This window comes from Mus caroli, unplaced genomic scaffold, assembly GCF_978045245.1.
Source record: "Mus caroli unplaced genomic scaffold, Mus_caroli_1 scaffold_13, whole genome shotgun sequence".
NCBI lineage: Eukaryota > Metazoa > Chordata > Mammalia > Rodentia > Muridae > Mus > Mus caroli.
Window position 1 is genome coordinate 93,552,242 of NW_028227268.1, and position 17,038 is coordinate 93,569,279.

Here is a 17,038-nt window from a genome sequence, read left to right on the forward strand (position 1 = left end):
CAGCATTGTTAGAAAGCCTACTAATAAAAGTCCCTCACATATGCCATCTGCACTCTCAGCAGTTCATTTGTCTAGATAGATTTGTAGTTCGAAGCTCTTATAGCTTGAGCTCAATATGAAATAAAGGAAGACATGGAACCTTTTGACTCTTCTTGCCTCTACTTGTCCAGCACTGGTAATGCAGTGCTTGGGGATCGAACCAAGGGCTTCATGCATGTTAGAGTGTGTGTTCAAGCACTCTACCGAGCCCCACATGCTGATAATTCTGGAATAATCAAACTGAGGGTTACTGTCTTTTTATAAAAGGACAAGAGGAGAACGAGAGGGACGCAAATGTTTGAGCGTGTCAGATTTCCCATCAGATCCCAGGGAGGTTGGGAAAGCAACTTTAAAGCTCATCTGGGGTAAAAATATAAGATATGAAAAAAAAAAAAAAAGGTCACTGGACCTTATCACAGCACAAAACAAATGCCAAATTCTGTTTCAAAATGGCTAGGAAAAATTTTGGTCACAGTTTTAATGTAAGGGTCAAAAAGCAGCCATGCAAACGCATGCATGTGTTATATAGTTTAGTTCTAAAGCTATTAAGTTTACTAAAAACAGCTTCTACTCACTGAAAACTCACTGTATAATGGATGTTTCCTGTATGCCATTGTTAATACTTCCAAAAATCTTCCAATGCCACTATCAGCATCCTTTCTGCTCCATAGTAATGGCAATAATGTATACACACATACCCAACTAGAAAGTGAAGGCCCAGTCAAGATCTGGCTAGTAAGTTCGCATGCTTTTCCTTTAGCAAGAGCCTGGCAAAGCCCTAAGGCCTGAGTCTGGCCAGCTGCCTATTGCAATAGGTGAAGCCACATTTGTTACTACTGTCCACAATTGGCATGACAACGCTGGTAATTAGAACACAGATCCTACAGTGCTCAATGCAGTTATGACAACATAACAGGCAATGTTTGCCAAACCCTGTCCTAAAAGGTGCTATCCCCCAAGTAGCTCTACTATGAGATGGCATTGGTGGCCTTTAGTGGGAGCTGAAGTCGTCTGATTTCCCTGTCCTGATGATTTCCCCTAGAGAAGTGATAAGGGCTTACATGTCTCTCTGTGTCTTCATGTAGAAACTGTTAAACAAGGTGAACCTGGGCCATGCGGCCAGGTGTGCAGCCTATAGCCCGGATGGGGAGATGGTGGCCATTGGCATGAAGAATGGAGAGTTTGTCATCTTGCTGGTGAACACCCTGAAAGTTTGGGGGAAAAAACGAGACCGGAAATCTGCCATCCAAGATATCAGGTATAAAAAAATAAAAGATATCAGGTATATAGTGAGTGGTCTGAGCCAGAAGGGTAAGCGTTCCTTACATGGGTCCTTCTGGGGATGGTGGGGAGACAGAGCTGGGGGAACTGAGTTGAAAGGGTTGCTTCCACAGCAGGCTAATCAAGGATACCTCCCACACAGTCTTTTTAGATATGATGATAAAAATACTTGTAATTCTACCAAAGACTGCATAACACCATTTTCCCCCCTGTGGGATTAGATTCAGAAAAATTGTTTAATTTCATAGAAACTGGAGAGAAGCTAGGCACATGTCTTTGGACTTGAGACACAGCTAGCCCATCTTTGTGTGTCCAGTTCTGCCTCCTCATGGACCTTGCTTTTGATTTCCCCCTCTAGAATCAGCCCAGACAACAGATTCTTAGCTGTGGGTTCTTCTGAGCAGACAGTTGACTTCTATGACCTTACTCAGGGCACAAGTCTGAACCGAATCGGCTACTGTAAAGACATCCCAAGCTTTGTCATTCAGATGGACTTTTCTGCAGACAGCAAATACATTCAGGTATGTTTCTGGTTAACTTGTCTCAGGGGCAACCAAGAAAAAACATTGTTTCCCCATGAGTGCTTACTGTGTCCTGGGCACCATGCTAATTCACCCATCACAGACAACTTCCAAGTACTATCCCTATTTTATAAATGTAGAGACAGAGGCTTGGATAATTAGGAAAGTAATTGTGTGTGTGTGTGTGTACTCATCTTTTAGTAAGAAACAAAAACAAAACATGAATACCAGGGAACATATCCCTAGTCACCTTTACCCTATTTTCACCAGCTCATCATCAAAATTTCCTAATTTCTGGCTGAGGAGATGGTGCAGCAGGTAACAGTGCCTACTGCTAACCAAGTCCAACCCCTCCCCCTGACCCACATGATGGAAGGAAAGATCTGATCCCTACAATTTGTCCTCTGGCAAATACCACAGCAGGCATTTGCATGTACACACACGCACTGGAGGACTAATTACAATAAGTTTTAGAAAACTTCCGAATCTCTAGTTCTTTAGGTCTGCACTTCTAAGCTTGCTATTGTTTATTCTCCAAATTCTATTGGGAAGTATGGCTGCTGCATACCAGAATGGGCTGGAGACCTCACGACTGGGTCTCTGCACAGCTGAGAGGCAAGATCAAGGGGTCCTACCTTTGAGACTTGTGGCTAAAAACAGAACTTATTTCAGCATTCAACATCTGTGAGCCTGGAAAGAGGAGTACTTAAGCCAGGCAGTGGTGGCGCACACCTTTAATCCCAGCACTTGGGAGGCAGAGGCAGGCAGATTTCTGAGTTCAAGGCCAGCCTGGTCTACAGTGTGAGTTCCAGGACAGTCAGGGCTACACAGAGAAACCCTGCCTTGAAAAACAAGAAAGAAAGAGAAAGGAAGGAAGGAAGGAAAGAAGGAAGGAAGAAAAGAAAAGGAGAGAGAGAGAAAGAAAGAGAGAAGAGAAAGAGAGAAAAGAAGAGGAGTACCTATATTCATTTTTCAAATGTATCCAACAAAGCCTCAGCTAGGCAGGCTTTTGGATAGATACAGAATGTTCATTTCTTCTGGAGCTTATCACACTTCCATGGAGAAGGCAAGGACTGACAGACATGTCATGCTTGTGTGGGAAAAGGCAAAGTGTAGCTTGTCAGGCAGCATCTGAAGAGGCACTCAACTTAGACTTGCCTCCCGTCTAAAAAGCATTCTTTAGGCTGAGCCATGTCTGCCCTGTAGGAGGGAGTTAACAAAGGGGGCAGGATTTGTGTCCCAAGCCATCTGCATTGAAAACCTGAAGTGGGAAAGATTTAGGCTCTTTCCTTGAACTCAAGGAAAACCCTGGTGACATGGGTAGAGACACCATCCCCATGGGGAGAGAAGAGACCTAGGTTGTAAGACACTGGCAAGTGTCCTTTAATGTGAAAACAGTGGCCAGTTTCCTTTAGGAGACTCCAAGAGGGCGCTTGACATGTTCACCATCCCTCGTGGTGGGGGTAGAAATGGATAGAAGATAAGTCTATGAATTTTAACATAGGCTGTTGTGTGTGTGTGTGTGTGTGTGTGTTGACAGGGGTTGGGGAAGTAGAACACACCCTACCTATGAATTTTAGCATGGGCTGTGGGGAAACAGAGTGTTTATTGGCTTTGTAGCCAGGAGCTGAGTTTGGGTTTAAAGAAAAGCGTAACTGGGGCAGAGTTAGTGTTGGGAGAGACAGCCAAGAGAGTCTGTGGAACTGAGGAAGCAGATGGACTCAGTTCCTCTCCTCTTGCAGGTATCGACAGGAGCCTACAAGCGCCAAGTACATGAAGTTCCCCTGGGGAAGCAAGTCACTGAAGCCATGGTTGTTGAGAAGATCACCTGGGCTTCCTGGACAAGGTAAACGAAGAGAACTCTTGTTGAGGAAGAGGCCCCAGCTCTGCCTCTGCCGTTGTGATGGCCAGGATAGGAGGAGCTGAGATGAAACTGTCTTTTCTCAGTGGGGGAGAATGCAAAGCTGCTAGACACTGGCTTAGGGGAGGATTTTATGCGATCAGGGCTTTCTTTTTTTTTTTTTTTTTAAAGATTTATTTATTTATTATATGTAAGTACACTGTAGCTGTCTTCAGACACTCCAGAAGAGGGCACCAGATCTCGTTAAGGATGGTTGTGAGCCACCATGTGGTTGCTGGGATTTGAACTCTGGACCTTCAGAAGAGCAGTCGGGTGCTCTTACCCACTGAGCCATCTCACCAGCCCCCGATCAGGGCTTTCTTTTTGTTTAATCATTCATACCAACCCCAAGCCACATTCAGCAAGTTCAAATGGTTTGCCAAGCCCAGCAACAATGAAGCTTCTAGTAACCTAAAGATCAAAGCAGCCGGGCGTGGTGGCGCACCCCTTTAATCCCAGCACTCGGGAGGCAGAGGCAGGCGGAGTTCTGAGTTCGAGGCCAGCCTGGTCTACAAAGTGAGTTCCAGGACAGCCAGGGCTATACAGAGAAACTCTGTCTCGAAAAACAAAAAAAAAAAAAAAAAAAAGATAAAAGGTACAGGAACTCTGTCCTTGCCAACATACATATTCAGTGGAACTATAAGGAAGAAAAAATAAAATCAAAGTTTTCTTTCTGGAATGTAGGGGAGGGACTTGGGGAAGGGCAGTGCCTGGTGGTGAAAATGCAGAGCAGGGTGTGCCCACATGACCAAATGACCTACCATTCCTGTCTACTTTTTACCTTAGGAGGGGACAACAACCCTAGGAAATTATGTCCCATCTTCCTAATACGTTTTCCTCTTGGAACAGTGTTCTCGGAGATGAAGTCATTGGAATCTGGCCACGAAATGCAGACAAGGCTGATGTCAACTGTGCATGTGTGACCCATGCTGGCTTGAACATTGTCACAGGGGATGACTTTGGGCTGGTGAAGCTCTTTGATTTTCCATGCACAGAAAAATTCGTGAGTCCTCCTGAGCTGTCTCAGGACCATGCTCCTATACAGTCATATAGATGACCCTCAGTTATCATGGATCCAGCCCCATGGGGCTTTGGCTTGCCCCTGGTGAATGGACAAATGGCCACAAAGTTGGGGAAGAAATCAGGCAGGGAAATCAGCAAAAGTGTGGCTGATAGATGCACCTGGAAAGCCTGGGTGTCAGGGGAGAAGAGTAAGGGAAACTGCAAGGCCACAGCAGGCACCCTTCTCATCAAGGCCTTCTGCAGACAGAGCAGTGGGGGTTTCTGGAAGTGGGGCAGCTGGTGGATCAATAACCCAACAAGTTACTGGGGTCAACGTGTGCTCAGCCTGCTGCGTTTGCTTTTCCTCACAGGCCAAGCATAAACGTTACTTTGGTCACTCTGCTCATGTGACGAACATCCGCTTCTCTTCCGATGACAAGTATGTGGTCAGCACAGGAGGAGACGACTGCAGGTTGTACCAGATTAATTTGGTTGGCTCCTCAGGGTGGTTCTGCTAGTTGGGGTGTCCTGTGGGCCAGGCTCTGCCAGGGACACAGGAAGGGTCTGATATGGAACAATAAAAAAGAAATTTCACGAGTGTTTAAGGGGAAAACCAAAAATTTCCTACCATATTCTGTTGTTGGCGTTCTCAACAAATTTTGGCAGGCCCATGTCCCCACTAGGGCCATCCTGGGATTGGCTGAGCTCAGGTTATATGACAGCTAAACATTGCTGGGGGGTGAGAGGCAAAGGGTAAGAAATCTAGAATGGCTAACTTTAGTAGAAACAATCACTGAGAATCAGGTTAAATCAACCTTCATCCATTTGTCTTTGAGAACTGCCAGCCTAGCTTAATGATGCTAATAACATCTTATTAAGTTTAAAGATGCTAATAACACGGAGCCTTTAGTGACACTAAGAAACAATGGAAGCAAATGAGTTGCCATGAGGTACGGGAGATACTGAGTCTTAGGGCCAGTCTGTGGCCCAAGTCCAAGCTATTTGGACAAAGAGCCAAGGCAGCTTTGGCCTTCAGGTAAAATACGCAGGTTATTCGGCATGAAGCATGGTTTGGAAGCCATTGTTTTAGAAGGAACCCTTCCAACCTGACCCATAGGTCTGCAAGCCTCCTTCTTAGGTAGGAGAGGGTTTCTCCTAGCATATGGAGAGGACAGGACCAGGTCATTCTATAACTCAATATTATATTATATTCTATAACTCATATTTAAAGGTTTTATTATATTACCAAAAATTGTTCTTGTTTAATAAAAACTCAGGGGTAGCTGAAAAAGTAAAACAGTTCTAGCAAGCCTGATAAGTGCAGAGAACCCACCCTTGAAATTGAGCTTGCGCGTGTACAGGCACAAAATTAATTTTAAACCATTACAAATAAATTTTGATGTTTTTAGTGATCTGAGTCAAATTGTAAGAGAGGCACCTATAAAGAACACAGTGCGCTGTGATGGCTGCCTGCAGAGCCACCTCCAGCTCACTGTGCTAGCTATTGCGGGGATTATTGCTTGGGGTAATATTTACACCAGTTCCTTTGGAGTAATGAACATTCATTCCAAACAGTACCAGCCAAACAGAACAAGTTGAGAAGAAAAGGCCTAAATGAACTGGCCAGCCCAGTGCAGGAAATACAAAGTGACTTCTGTTTACAAACAAGACTTAAAGTAACTTAAAAACATAAGGCCTTGAGGACATGGTGTATAACATGTAAAAAGGGCTTCATTCAAACACACTCAACCCTCTTCAATAGTAACAGGACAGATAGTGTGAAGTTGGGCTGCCGAGTCTCCAGTGACTTCATTATGCACAAATGCTCAAAGCAGCAAAAGGAGTCTAAGGGAGACACATTCAAAGAACTCTAAAAATGAACAGTAAACCAGACATGGTGGCTCACATCTATAATCCTCAGACTACATAGTAAAACCTTGCCCCCCCACCACCCCAAAAAAAGCCAAAGTGGTGGCTGGGAAGGAGAGTAGACTGCAATGGGTGGCAATGGGTTTACACTTTTCAGTCTGGAGCACTTGGCAGCATTATAGTGTCTGACCACACAAAAATGTCTTGTTTGCCTTTCAGTGTATTTGTGTGGCGATGTCTGTAAACACTGGAACCCCATGCACTATGGCTGCTTCTCCCAAGCTACTTGTAGGCAGTGCAGGGGCACCTCCTCGATGCCAACTGCTGTGGGACACACAAGCTCTGAGATGTTGTAGGACTCTCACAATCTGAACTTTGCAAGATGGTGATGCCAAGAATGAATACTAAGACTGCTTCTGTTCTGGAGACTAAAACCGATACTTATTATAACTACACTAACGGCAAAATTGGGACGATGTAGCCCACAGATAAAATTTATATCCTCAATTACCCTAACCAATATGTAGCTTTTAATTTGCAGTAAGACTTTTACAGAGGTGTTTTGCTATTCTGTTTCTATGTATTTTAAGAATGTTCACTGGACACAATGTAAGTTGGAAGCACTTAAGTACAGAAATACCCTGTTTGCCACATTTAGCTTTCAAAACCAAATGAGCCATGTATAAACAAGTTTTAAAATGTTAATTTTTAAAAGTTTCATTTGCAGTTTTATATCCATTAAGTGCCTTCAAAGTTCCCAGTTGTGTGGGCTGCTGCCTCACCTCCCACGTCGTCTTCTTCCTTCACATGGTGCTAAAACTTCAAAACTGAGGAGGGCTATGGGATTAGCAAATTCCCCACTCTGTCCTGCTCTGGGAAAGCAGTTATAAGGTGAGCAGCAAAGCAGAGTCCAGCTCCCCAGAAAGTAGCATGGATTTATGTTAGTGTCAGATCCTCAAAGTAATCTATCGTCCCTCAAATAGAGCAGCTCCTACAACCCAGAAAGTGGGGAAAGCTCCAATGTGATGAGTGAGCTAATCTGTCTTGCTGTTTAGTTTACACCCCCTTGGGTAGGACTGGCTTGGCTCTGCTCATTTCAGATGATTAATGCAGGGTAAATTCAGATTTTTATAAACCTCTTGAACATATTCCCCACTATAAGGAGTATTTGAGTTTCTCCAGTCAGTTGTCGGACAGAATGTGACTTGACGACTATTAGTTAAGAAGGCTGATGGGAGTTGGAGTCGGGAGTACACACACCACCGAGTCCTTCCAGTCTGTGCACTAAAATTCTAGACCTTGAGTTTCTAGTTATCTGAAGTTGCCAATTTAGAGAAAGGCTGAGATAAGAATTTTCAGTTAAAGAATAGATTATCAACATTTGCCACAGAAGTGCTTCAGCATTCTAAAAGAATTACTTAGATTACACATTAAGCTATTTTACACGCCAACTTATTAATGCCTTACATTAACCCACTAGCAGGTTGCTGGGTCCTCAGTAGAGCCCTATGCAGCCCTGATTCTGTTTTCTGTACCTGGTGATGCTGAGTGATCACTGTGTCTGCCTGTCTTGTACTACTGACTTTTCATTCAGACAGATCTTGCATTAAGTAACCATGTGGATGAACAACTGACTAATCAATGATATATGTATGTATATATTTGAAGAGCAATAGTGTCTGTTATAAAGACTTTGAAAGTCTTATTTGTAAAATTTATATGGTGTAATTTTATGTATATTCATAAATCTTGCACTGTATTCTGTTAAAATATTGGTGCATGAATTTATTTTCAAAGTATAAAATAATTTAAAACCTTTTGTTATGAGTCAAATAAATCTCACTATGTAAATATATTCGTTCTTAAGCTGTTTCATGAACTAAAACCTTTCTAAAAGCATGTTACCATGTGTCCACTCTCTAAGCCTACCACCATGTTTTTGCTGTGCATTCATGAAACTAAAACACTAAACACAAAGGTAAGTCTATAAGCTTTATTGATACTTTGCTTTACAGTTCACAATGCATTCCACAGATAATTCAATACAGCTTAAACACAATGGTATAAGTCTTCATTTTATGATTTCTTGCATAACAATGTTTGGTAACTGCAAACATTTGGAAGCATTAAATTCAGTCCACAAAATCCGAGTCTGTGACAAAATTAACTATACATACAGTAAATCTTTGAAATGACGGTTACGTTGGAGTTCTATGTTTTCTTGAAAACAGGTGGTAGCGCTCCTACAAATACATTCTCTTCCTAGTTTATGTGCTTGGGACTACACTGTATGACCAATGACTCAGAGGTCAAGCACTGTGGGGCAGCTGCAAGGTTAAAGATCTAAGCTTTGTGAAACACTATATATAGATTAAGTCTCTATTTACTTATATTGGCAATATAACAGTAAATCACAATACACCTAGAACATACCATAAAGACAGGTTTTCCACTCTGCTTTACTAGTATGCTCATCTAAACATCTCATTTCAGAAAAATCTGCATCAGTTTTACACCAACCAAACACAGTACACTGTGAAAAGGGTTGTTTTTCCTGCCCCCAAATCTACCTTCTTTGCAACTTTCCAAATACAGCCAGACTACCTGCAACAGAATATAACACACAGTTTTCCCAGCATCCTTTATTCACCAAGTGCCTCATCTGGGGAAAACAAGTATGACTACAATGAGATCCATATACAGCAGCTTACAATACTTAAGATGATAAACACAGGAAGTCAAGACAGGTAATTTTTCCTCAAACAGTGCACTGCTAAAAATAAAGAACTGAAACTGCACGGCCACCAAGGGCTTACCCCTGACCCGCCCACCCCTGTAATCAAGTGAGTATCCCCTTTAAAGATGAATGTCTACTGTTTGGGGCCTTTTCATTCTGCTTTGCGCTTCAATCCAGGGATTTTTGCTTGGATTCTACAAATGAAAAAAAAAATGTCAAATTCTGTTTGTTTTGTTTCCTACTTCTTTAAAAAACGTTATGCTGTATATTATTTAGAGAATCGTAAAGCTACCAAAATACAAACTAATTTTTCCACCTTTGCCTGGTGTTTTAAAAAGCATTAAAAAGAGTTAATGCTGGCCTCGGAAGAACACGAGTTCTGCCAATGCTGAAAGGACACTGCAGGATGATGGCCTCACCCTTGGTAAGAAGGCTGCAGGACATACTTACTTGGCCATGGCATCCTTAATGTTCTTGTTTGCAAGTCCTAGATAATGATCTATCTGCGCCTGAGCAAAGAGGATAAAAGCATTACAAAATTAATATTGCCAAAGAATATCAATCAGTACTACATACCAACAAACACTAGCTCTAAGTCCTTTATAATAAGAGTGAGCTCTATATTCTGCAATCTCCACAGTTAAGAAATTACCTGATGCCGTTCATATATAACAGGAATACTGAAGAGTGAGATCAGAGCTGAAAAAGTAAATACAGAGCTTTAAAAATAAATTAAAAAAAAAAAAAAGACTGGTACCATTCTAGGAATGAACATCATACTATCAAGCCAATTGTAATCAAGGTAACCAGGCAGTACTCGTAAAGCCTACATAAATGTTCACATTCTCCTGAGGCCTGGGAAATGCTCACATTCTTCTGCATGTGCTGAAGGAACCATGCTTAGCTTCAAATCACATCACAGAGATTCTACAAAATATAGCTTCCCCAATTTAAACTCAAGAGTGCACCTAAGGCAGCTGTTAGCTGGGGTAGTCTTCAGGAGCTAACATAACATTTCAATAAAACAGTATCTGCTACTTAAACACCTCCCAACCTCACATTTATACAGTTTTTCTTACAATAAAGATATTCTCTAAAAATGTCCCTAAGTGCTTGTCAATCTTTTTGTAGACTTACCTAAAATCAGTAGTGTCAAACCATTGAACAAGGCACCGACGTAAGTAAACACCCACATCAGCACTGCAAACTGGAATCAAACAAGAGCCCGTGATAAGCAAATTAAACTTTCTTCTGAAACGTATACATTTAAATGCCAGTCACAGGCACAGACCTTGAAAACCCAGTAAAGTCAGTCTTTATTTATTGTCTTACTTCAGAAACCTAACAACCAAAAATGGGACTTGATTCACTTTCTTTAGAAGCCATGATAGAGCAGAACCGCTTTCCCTCAGAACAGAGAGCATGGGAAGGAAGGACACACACTGCCCTTCTAGTTCTTATGGTCTAGCTTTTCAACAATGGGAGAAAAGAAAGCACCTCCTCTCTGGCCACTTGGCCTTTATTTTAATAAATTGTACTTCCTATCACCTCACCCTGAAAGTTTTTTCTTTAAGTCACAAATCAAGGTTATGCCTGGGTGTAGATCTCTGAAAAGAATTTCTCAGCTATGGCCAGTGTCTGAAGAGAACAAGCTTGTCTGTCATGTTCTCTATTGACAGTACGGGGACTGCAACAAGTCAAGTGTATGAAAATGTAATAAACATGGGGAGAGGGCAAGGCCAATGTCTTGTTTGCCTTTTCTCCACGAGTGTAAGGAAATAAAGTTTAAACACGCCTTATTAAAAACCACACGCCTTATTAAAAACTCTGTAGAGCTTTATTTGGTGAAAGACACATATTTAAGGAAAATAGAGGGACACACAATAGAATTTCAGATACTTTGACAATTTTGGCTACTTAAAAACTTGAAAACAATGAAAATTATTATTTTACCTTTTCTAGAAACGTTAACCCATTTTCTAGTATTCCCTTGACTATTTCTACATTTTCCTTCAATTTTTTTCTAAGTCAAAGAAGCATGTCAGAAAACATACATATTGAAATGTATATGTTAACACAGCAACATAAGAGCCTTTGAATGTTCTTTTGCATCGGCTATTTTTAGAGTGCAGGACCCTCTGCCCAGACTTAAGATTATATCCTGAGGCTCTGTACCTCACTTAGGTAAGGTACAGTAAGGTACAGCTCACAGTAGAGCTGGCCCTGGCTGTGGGTGAGTCTACCTGAGGGTGTGGGGCACGCTATGGCTTTCATCACAGTGAGATGTTTTCTATGCTTTGTTGTGTTTATTTTATATTTTATTTTGGAAGGAAATTTGCAAGGCCAGAGGGCAGGGAAATCAGTGGAATTGGGATATATGATGTGACCAAAGAACCAATAAAAAGAAAAAAATCATATCCTAAAACCTAATTGCGTATCAGGCAACTTCAGCTAGAACAATCTTTCATCTCAGATCTACTATCATATAAAATCTAGTCTTTACCACCCAAAGCCTCGCTACAGGCATACATAAGAACTCACTAAAATTGTCCCTATTAGATGAAATTTTTGGATTTGGTGTTTCAAAGGGCAAGATCCCAACTTTGTGGACATGGTAGTGTCAATCTGGTTTCAAGTGGTTCCCAGCCTCAGCCTCGTAAGTATCCAAGAATGCGTCCCCTCCATACACAAACATACATGGGGGACCAGGGAGAGGATTTGTGTGCACATTCCTGGCTTTACAAGATAGGAGCTTTCCCGTTAAAGCTTCAAGCTTCTCTCTAGGGGTGACAAAGATGACCCCAATAGGTATGATATACATTTAGAAAGGAAGGAACGAAGGAACGAAGGAACGAAGGAACGAAGGAACGAAGGAAGGAAGGAAGGAAGGAAGGAAGGAAGGAAGGACAGACTGGAGGTAGGGACAAATAGGGTTTTATAGCTAATGCCATAGCTTTCTAAAGCAGTCATCATCCATTCAATGTTCTCAGATAAATTAAATCAGACCTTCAGGGAATGGAAACTCCAGTTCCTTCACTTTCCCAGATAAATTTATATAAAATATACCTCCTCACTTGACTCCAATGTGCAGCCATGACTGAAAAGTGCTTTTTAGAACAAGAGTCCTCACCAAAGATCCTTATACAGATTAATCACAAAAAACTTAATCCTTAGCCAAGTAAGAAACATCCCCATTACAGCAGCAGGTGATACATACTTGTACTACCAATCTGTGGTGCTCAGAGCCAGCCTGGGCAATGCTGCAGCAGTGGAAGACCCAATGTTTTCTCGGTATTTTGTTTGGTTTTGCTGGGGTTTTTTGTTTTTGTTTTTAGTTTTTCAAGACAGGGTTTCTCTGTACAGCTCTGGCTGTCCTGGAACTTACCCTAGACTGGGCAGCACTCTAACTTGGAGGTCTACTTTCCTCTGCCTATAATACCACCACCCATCTTAAGACCCAATGTTTTGAAAGTGAATAAATAGGCCTAAAATATTGACAGTATTTAATGTCTAAGCTATTTTCTCAATGGATCAAGAATTATTTCAAAGGTAACTGACTTGGCCCATAAAAATGGGAAAATGGATAATTGATTACTTTATAGATACTTGAAATCTTGTCTAGGATTAAAAATCTTAAATTTTATTTCAGAAGAGCAAAACAAAGGAAAACAAGCAGACAGGAAGTTAGAACGGAACTTGTAACAATATATCCTATTTTCATTTGCCCAAGTCAACTACCAGGAATGAACCAGGTACATTCATGTGGTCAGTTCATCTCAGGTGCTGACTGAAGGCAGAGCCCTGGAATCTGATATTTCTTTGATGACAACGGAAAGAAACTCTTCCCTCATTCTGGAGGGAAAGGGAAGAAAGGGAGTTTAAAGGGAGTAGGAACGGGGAGGGGCTGCTGCATTGTGTTTGCAAGAGTGACTCAAATATTTACAAAGGTTTCAAATGTAAGTGACACTAGGACCTAGAGTCTACCATTCTATAAACTGAGGACACCTAAGAGGCTGATACACAACCACACAGACAAAGTTAACATGCAGGAATTCTCTTTAGAAAGGCAATACTATCTGTAAAACTTCACTCAGACTCTTGAGTGCTACAGTCTATTTTTTATTTATTTTATTTGAGACCAAGACTTTGACCTAACCTTGACCTCACAGAGAGCCCCCCCCCCCCCCCCGACTTTACTTTTTGAGTGGTGAAATGAAAGGCGTGTGTCACCATGCCTCCGCCCATAACCACTTGAGGACTGCTTACATTTTTGGTGAATTTTAAGACAAATATCCTGGACTCATAAACAACTGGAATCTGTGATACCCATATACAGTAACATGCTGAAAGCAGTCTCATGTAGTGGAGCCCCATTCACCCAGGAAGCCCCTTCCCTGTAGACTATGCACCCAAATGCTGAAGTGTTTATTATCTGTCACCTCTAAAGGAAGAGAAGACATTCTGTCTTCCTGTTTTGAAGTACACTATGAGACCCACTCAGGTCCACTTTGTGTGCTGACATGATGAAGCATGGACTTACATCTGAAGACAGAATCAACCCACTTTTCTTGAGTTTTGAGTTTTTAAACCCACAATCAAAAGCAAAATTTCTCAATTTCTCTTCCTTAAAGTATTCCCCGAAGGAGACAAGTGTCAAACTATACTTCTCACACAAATCTAAACACAGGACACTGAATTTTCAAACCTAAATTTACATTGATATGATTTCATTTCATCTTTATGATTTATTTGGATAAAGAAAATAGAATTTTATATTGCCAATCTGTCTGATATATGTAAATGAAAAGTAAAATAAACTTACCTTCAGAGAATCAACTAAATCATCAACTAAGAAGAGACGCCTCAGTTCTTTTATTGTGCTGTTCACATGACCAAGAGCAGAATTACTATATTTCTGAACCAATTCCTCTGATACGGCAACTTCAGATTCCAAATATGCCCTTAAAAAACAAACAAAAAAAAAAGTCCTCAACTGACACTGATTCTCACATGTCAATCAGCAATCACAGATCTATAAAAGAGATTAATAGTGTATAACAATCTACTATAAAGGTCTACTCTTATTATAAAAATCTAAAGTGAGCTGGCTGTGGTGGTTCATGCGTATAATCCCAGCACGAGAGACTAAGTCAGAAGGATTGTTACTAGTGTAAAACCAACTTTGGCTACAGAAGTATCTCAAACAAACAAACAAACAAAAAACCAAAATTCCTAAGCTAATAGAAGCATGTTTTAAAGGCATTTTAAATTTTAACTGCTATCATTTTCTTAGTAATCTAAGTGTGCAAACTTAATCTTCAAAACTGTTTTCTCATTTAAAATGGACGTTAATCATGAGGATTTAATGAGTAAAATGTTTAATAACACTTTGCCTCCAGATCACTCAGAAAATTATTTTCTGAGTCTTATTAGGGTCTGCTACGAAAGATCCTACTCATTTCCATATTCTCTTTATGGAAAAATGTCAAAAATGTGAAATATTAGCATGTAAAATAGCTGCTTAAAGTACAGTGGCAATACCAATAAAGGGTAATATTTACTCTCTCATGCTCTCATGTAGGCTATAGTATGTGGGACGTGTTAAATTTAACAAGATAACAATTTGGGGATGATCATTTGATTATTTCAAAGATGACATTCACCACACCTAACTAACCCTATTGTTTCCTAACAGTGTCCTCTGTGATAACCCTATCTCCTACTCCTACCTTTGCAGTATGGCCCAAGTGTGTCTCCTGATCACTCTTGTTAAGTATCTGTTATTATTTGCACACTGAGATACTCTATCAGTGTCCAAGCCTGTTTTCTCTGCATCAACACCAGATTAGCCTACCTGAGCTTCCTAAAATAGCAGAGTAGGTTAAGCTCAGGTAAGCATTAGAAGATTGGCTATTTTCTAGCTAAGTAAGCTTGCAAAAAAAGCCTTTCAATTCTGAGTCAAGTTTCCAACTCTATAAATCAGATGAAGAATCATGTCCACTTCCAGCAATGTATTACTCTGATTCCAACAGAGAGCATACCTAATTTTGGTCACCTTTCCACTGCTCCCTATGTTAAAGCTAGAAATAAGTTATGAGTCATTTTAAAACATTTTTTTTAACCATAATGCCTTGGTCGTCATACTATTTTCTTTCCTAAAGCAAAGGTCACTTCTTCCTGTGATAACAACTTATACCATGAACTAGCCTCACCTCAGACCCCACCCAGACATGAAGACTGGTCAGACCTGAGTCCAGTGTAACCTACCACTCTTCTATACTCCAAAACAATGTTCTCTTCCACATTATTAAGTACTACATCCAGCTCTGAATGCAGACAGCATAGTTTTCCCACTTTAGCACAGACTATTTATACTATTTCTTTACAACAGCAGGAGATACTGGTATACCAATGTTATTTATAAATATCAAATTAAAACATCCGAAGTTTCCCATCAGCAAGAAGTTACTTATGCAATTTTTAAAATGTGTATATGTGGGCCCATGTGAAGTTCATTATTTTTGGCAAGGCTGGCCAGTAAGTTCCCAGGATCTACTTCTTGCTGACTTCCAACATTTGGGTTATAGACATCCATATAGCAGTGACCAGTTTTATGTGGTACTCTGGCCCTCCTGTTTCCACAAGTCTTACCCACAAAGCCATCTTCTGAGCCCTGTCTATACAATTCCTAGAAATATAAAAAAACCTGGCTTGTTCTATGAGAGCATCCCTGCGTCAGTGCCACCTGGTAGACATTTGTATGGCAAATTTAACATGCTGCTCATCACTGTTCCCACTTACCACTGTATAATTTCAACTGCACCAGTATGACTAGGCAACTGAAAAGCTGTTCACCAGGCCTAAACTGGCATGTCAGCTGAATTTGTAAAAGACTATAAATCCCTTTATGAAAAAGGTATGTCTAAAAAGAAATATATAAAAAAAAAATAAACTGGTAGTCTTCAAAAATTCTTTAAAACTAAATGATATATAAAACTAATACTGTGGATAAATTAGAAGTTTATAACATTTTCATGTATTTCATTACAACTGCTTTAAAATCCTATTTGTCAATGGTTCATGGCATATAATTGTCATTTTGAAGCTTCAATTTGAAGTTATTAAAATCCATATCTCCCCTCTCTGTATAAAGCCCTGAGAAACTGAAGCAAATGCAGGTAAGAACATATACTAGGGAAGGCAATGGGAAAGGTAAATAGTATTAGATAGTATTAAATGTAAACAGTAAGAACAATACAACTTCACCAATTCTAAAATCCACTGTGATAACCTAACAATATCTACTATAAATACTAATGAGCCCAGTCTTTTCTACCATAAGAAATCTCAAAGGCAGATATGTTCTTGATAGATTATCTCTAAGCAACAAAGAAATCACACAACTATAATTCTACAGATAGGAGATGAAGTCTCACTACCAATCATAGTTCCACTGTTGCCTTATTTTTCAAACATCTCACCTGAATGGGTGGCCTTCATCTGATTTCTGGATAGCTTGGATCACACCCTTATATATCCTAAAGCTGATAGTCACAGAGAGCAGGGCCAAGGCAATGTAGGCCGTTACACTGACAATGCTGAACACTGTCAGAGACAGCAGCAGGAATAAGCTGGCACCAAACACCACTCCAGTCTTCTTAATGTCTCTCCAGTACAGGAGGTCAACAA

The 17,038-nt window shown here is 40.6% G+C and overlaps 2 protein-coding genes across 8 annotated transcripts in view; one reads left to right on the forward strand and one right to left on the reverse strand.

Annotated features, from left to right (window-relative positions):
• Eml6 (EMAP like 6) overlaps nt 1–8,286 on the forward strand; it is a 296,634-nt gene extending 288,348 nt beyond the window's left edge. For all 4 annotated transcript variants that reach the window (XM_029483123.2, XM_085829048.1, XM_085829047.1 and 1 more), the window contains 6 exons: nt 1,125–1,297; nt 1,679–1,841; nt 3,584–3,687; nt 4,591–4,744; nt 5,115–5,215; nt 6,832–8,286. In XM_029483123.2, coding sequence (XP_029338983.1) covers nt 1,125–1,297; nt 1,679–1,841; nt 3,584–3,687; nt 4,591–4,744; nt 5,115–5,215; nt 6,832–6,856 — 720 coding nt within the window. In that variant the 3' untranslated portion in view covers nt 6,857–8,286. The remainder of the gene's footprint in view (nt 1–1,124; nt 1,298–1,678; nt 1,842–3,583; nt 3,688–4,590; nt 4,745–5,114; nt 5,216–6,831) is intronic.
• A 305-nt stretch (nt 8,287–8,591) lies between these two features.
• Rtn4 (reticulon 4) overlaps nt 8,592–17,038 on the reverse strand; it is a 51,683-nt gene continuing 43,236 nt past the window's right edge. For all 4 annotated transcript variants that reach the window (XM_021176410.3, XM_085829050.1, XM_021176407.3 and 1 more), the window contains 6 exons: nt 16,831–17,038; nt 14,172–14,310; nt 10,487–10,556; nt 10,002–10,048; nt 9,800–9,858; nt 8,592–9,543 (listed from right to left, as the gene is read on the reverse strand). In XM_021176410.3, coding sequence (XP_021032069.1) covers nt 9,501–9,543; nt 9,800–9,858; nt 10,002–10,048; nt 10,487–10,556; nt 14,172–14,310; nt 16,831–17,038 — 566 coding nt within the window. In that variant the 3' untranslated portion in view covers nt 8,592–9,500. The remainder of the gene's footprint in view (nt 9,544–9,799; nt 9,859–10,001; nt 10,049–10,486; nt 10,557–14,171; nt 14,311–16,830) is intronic.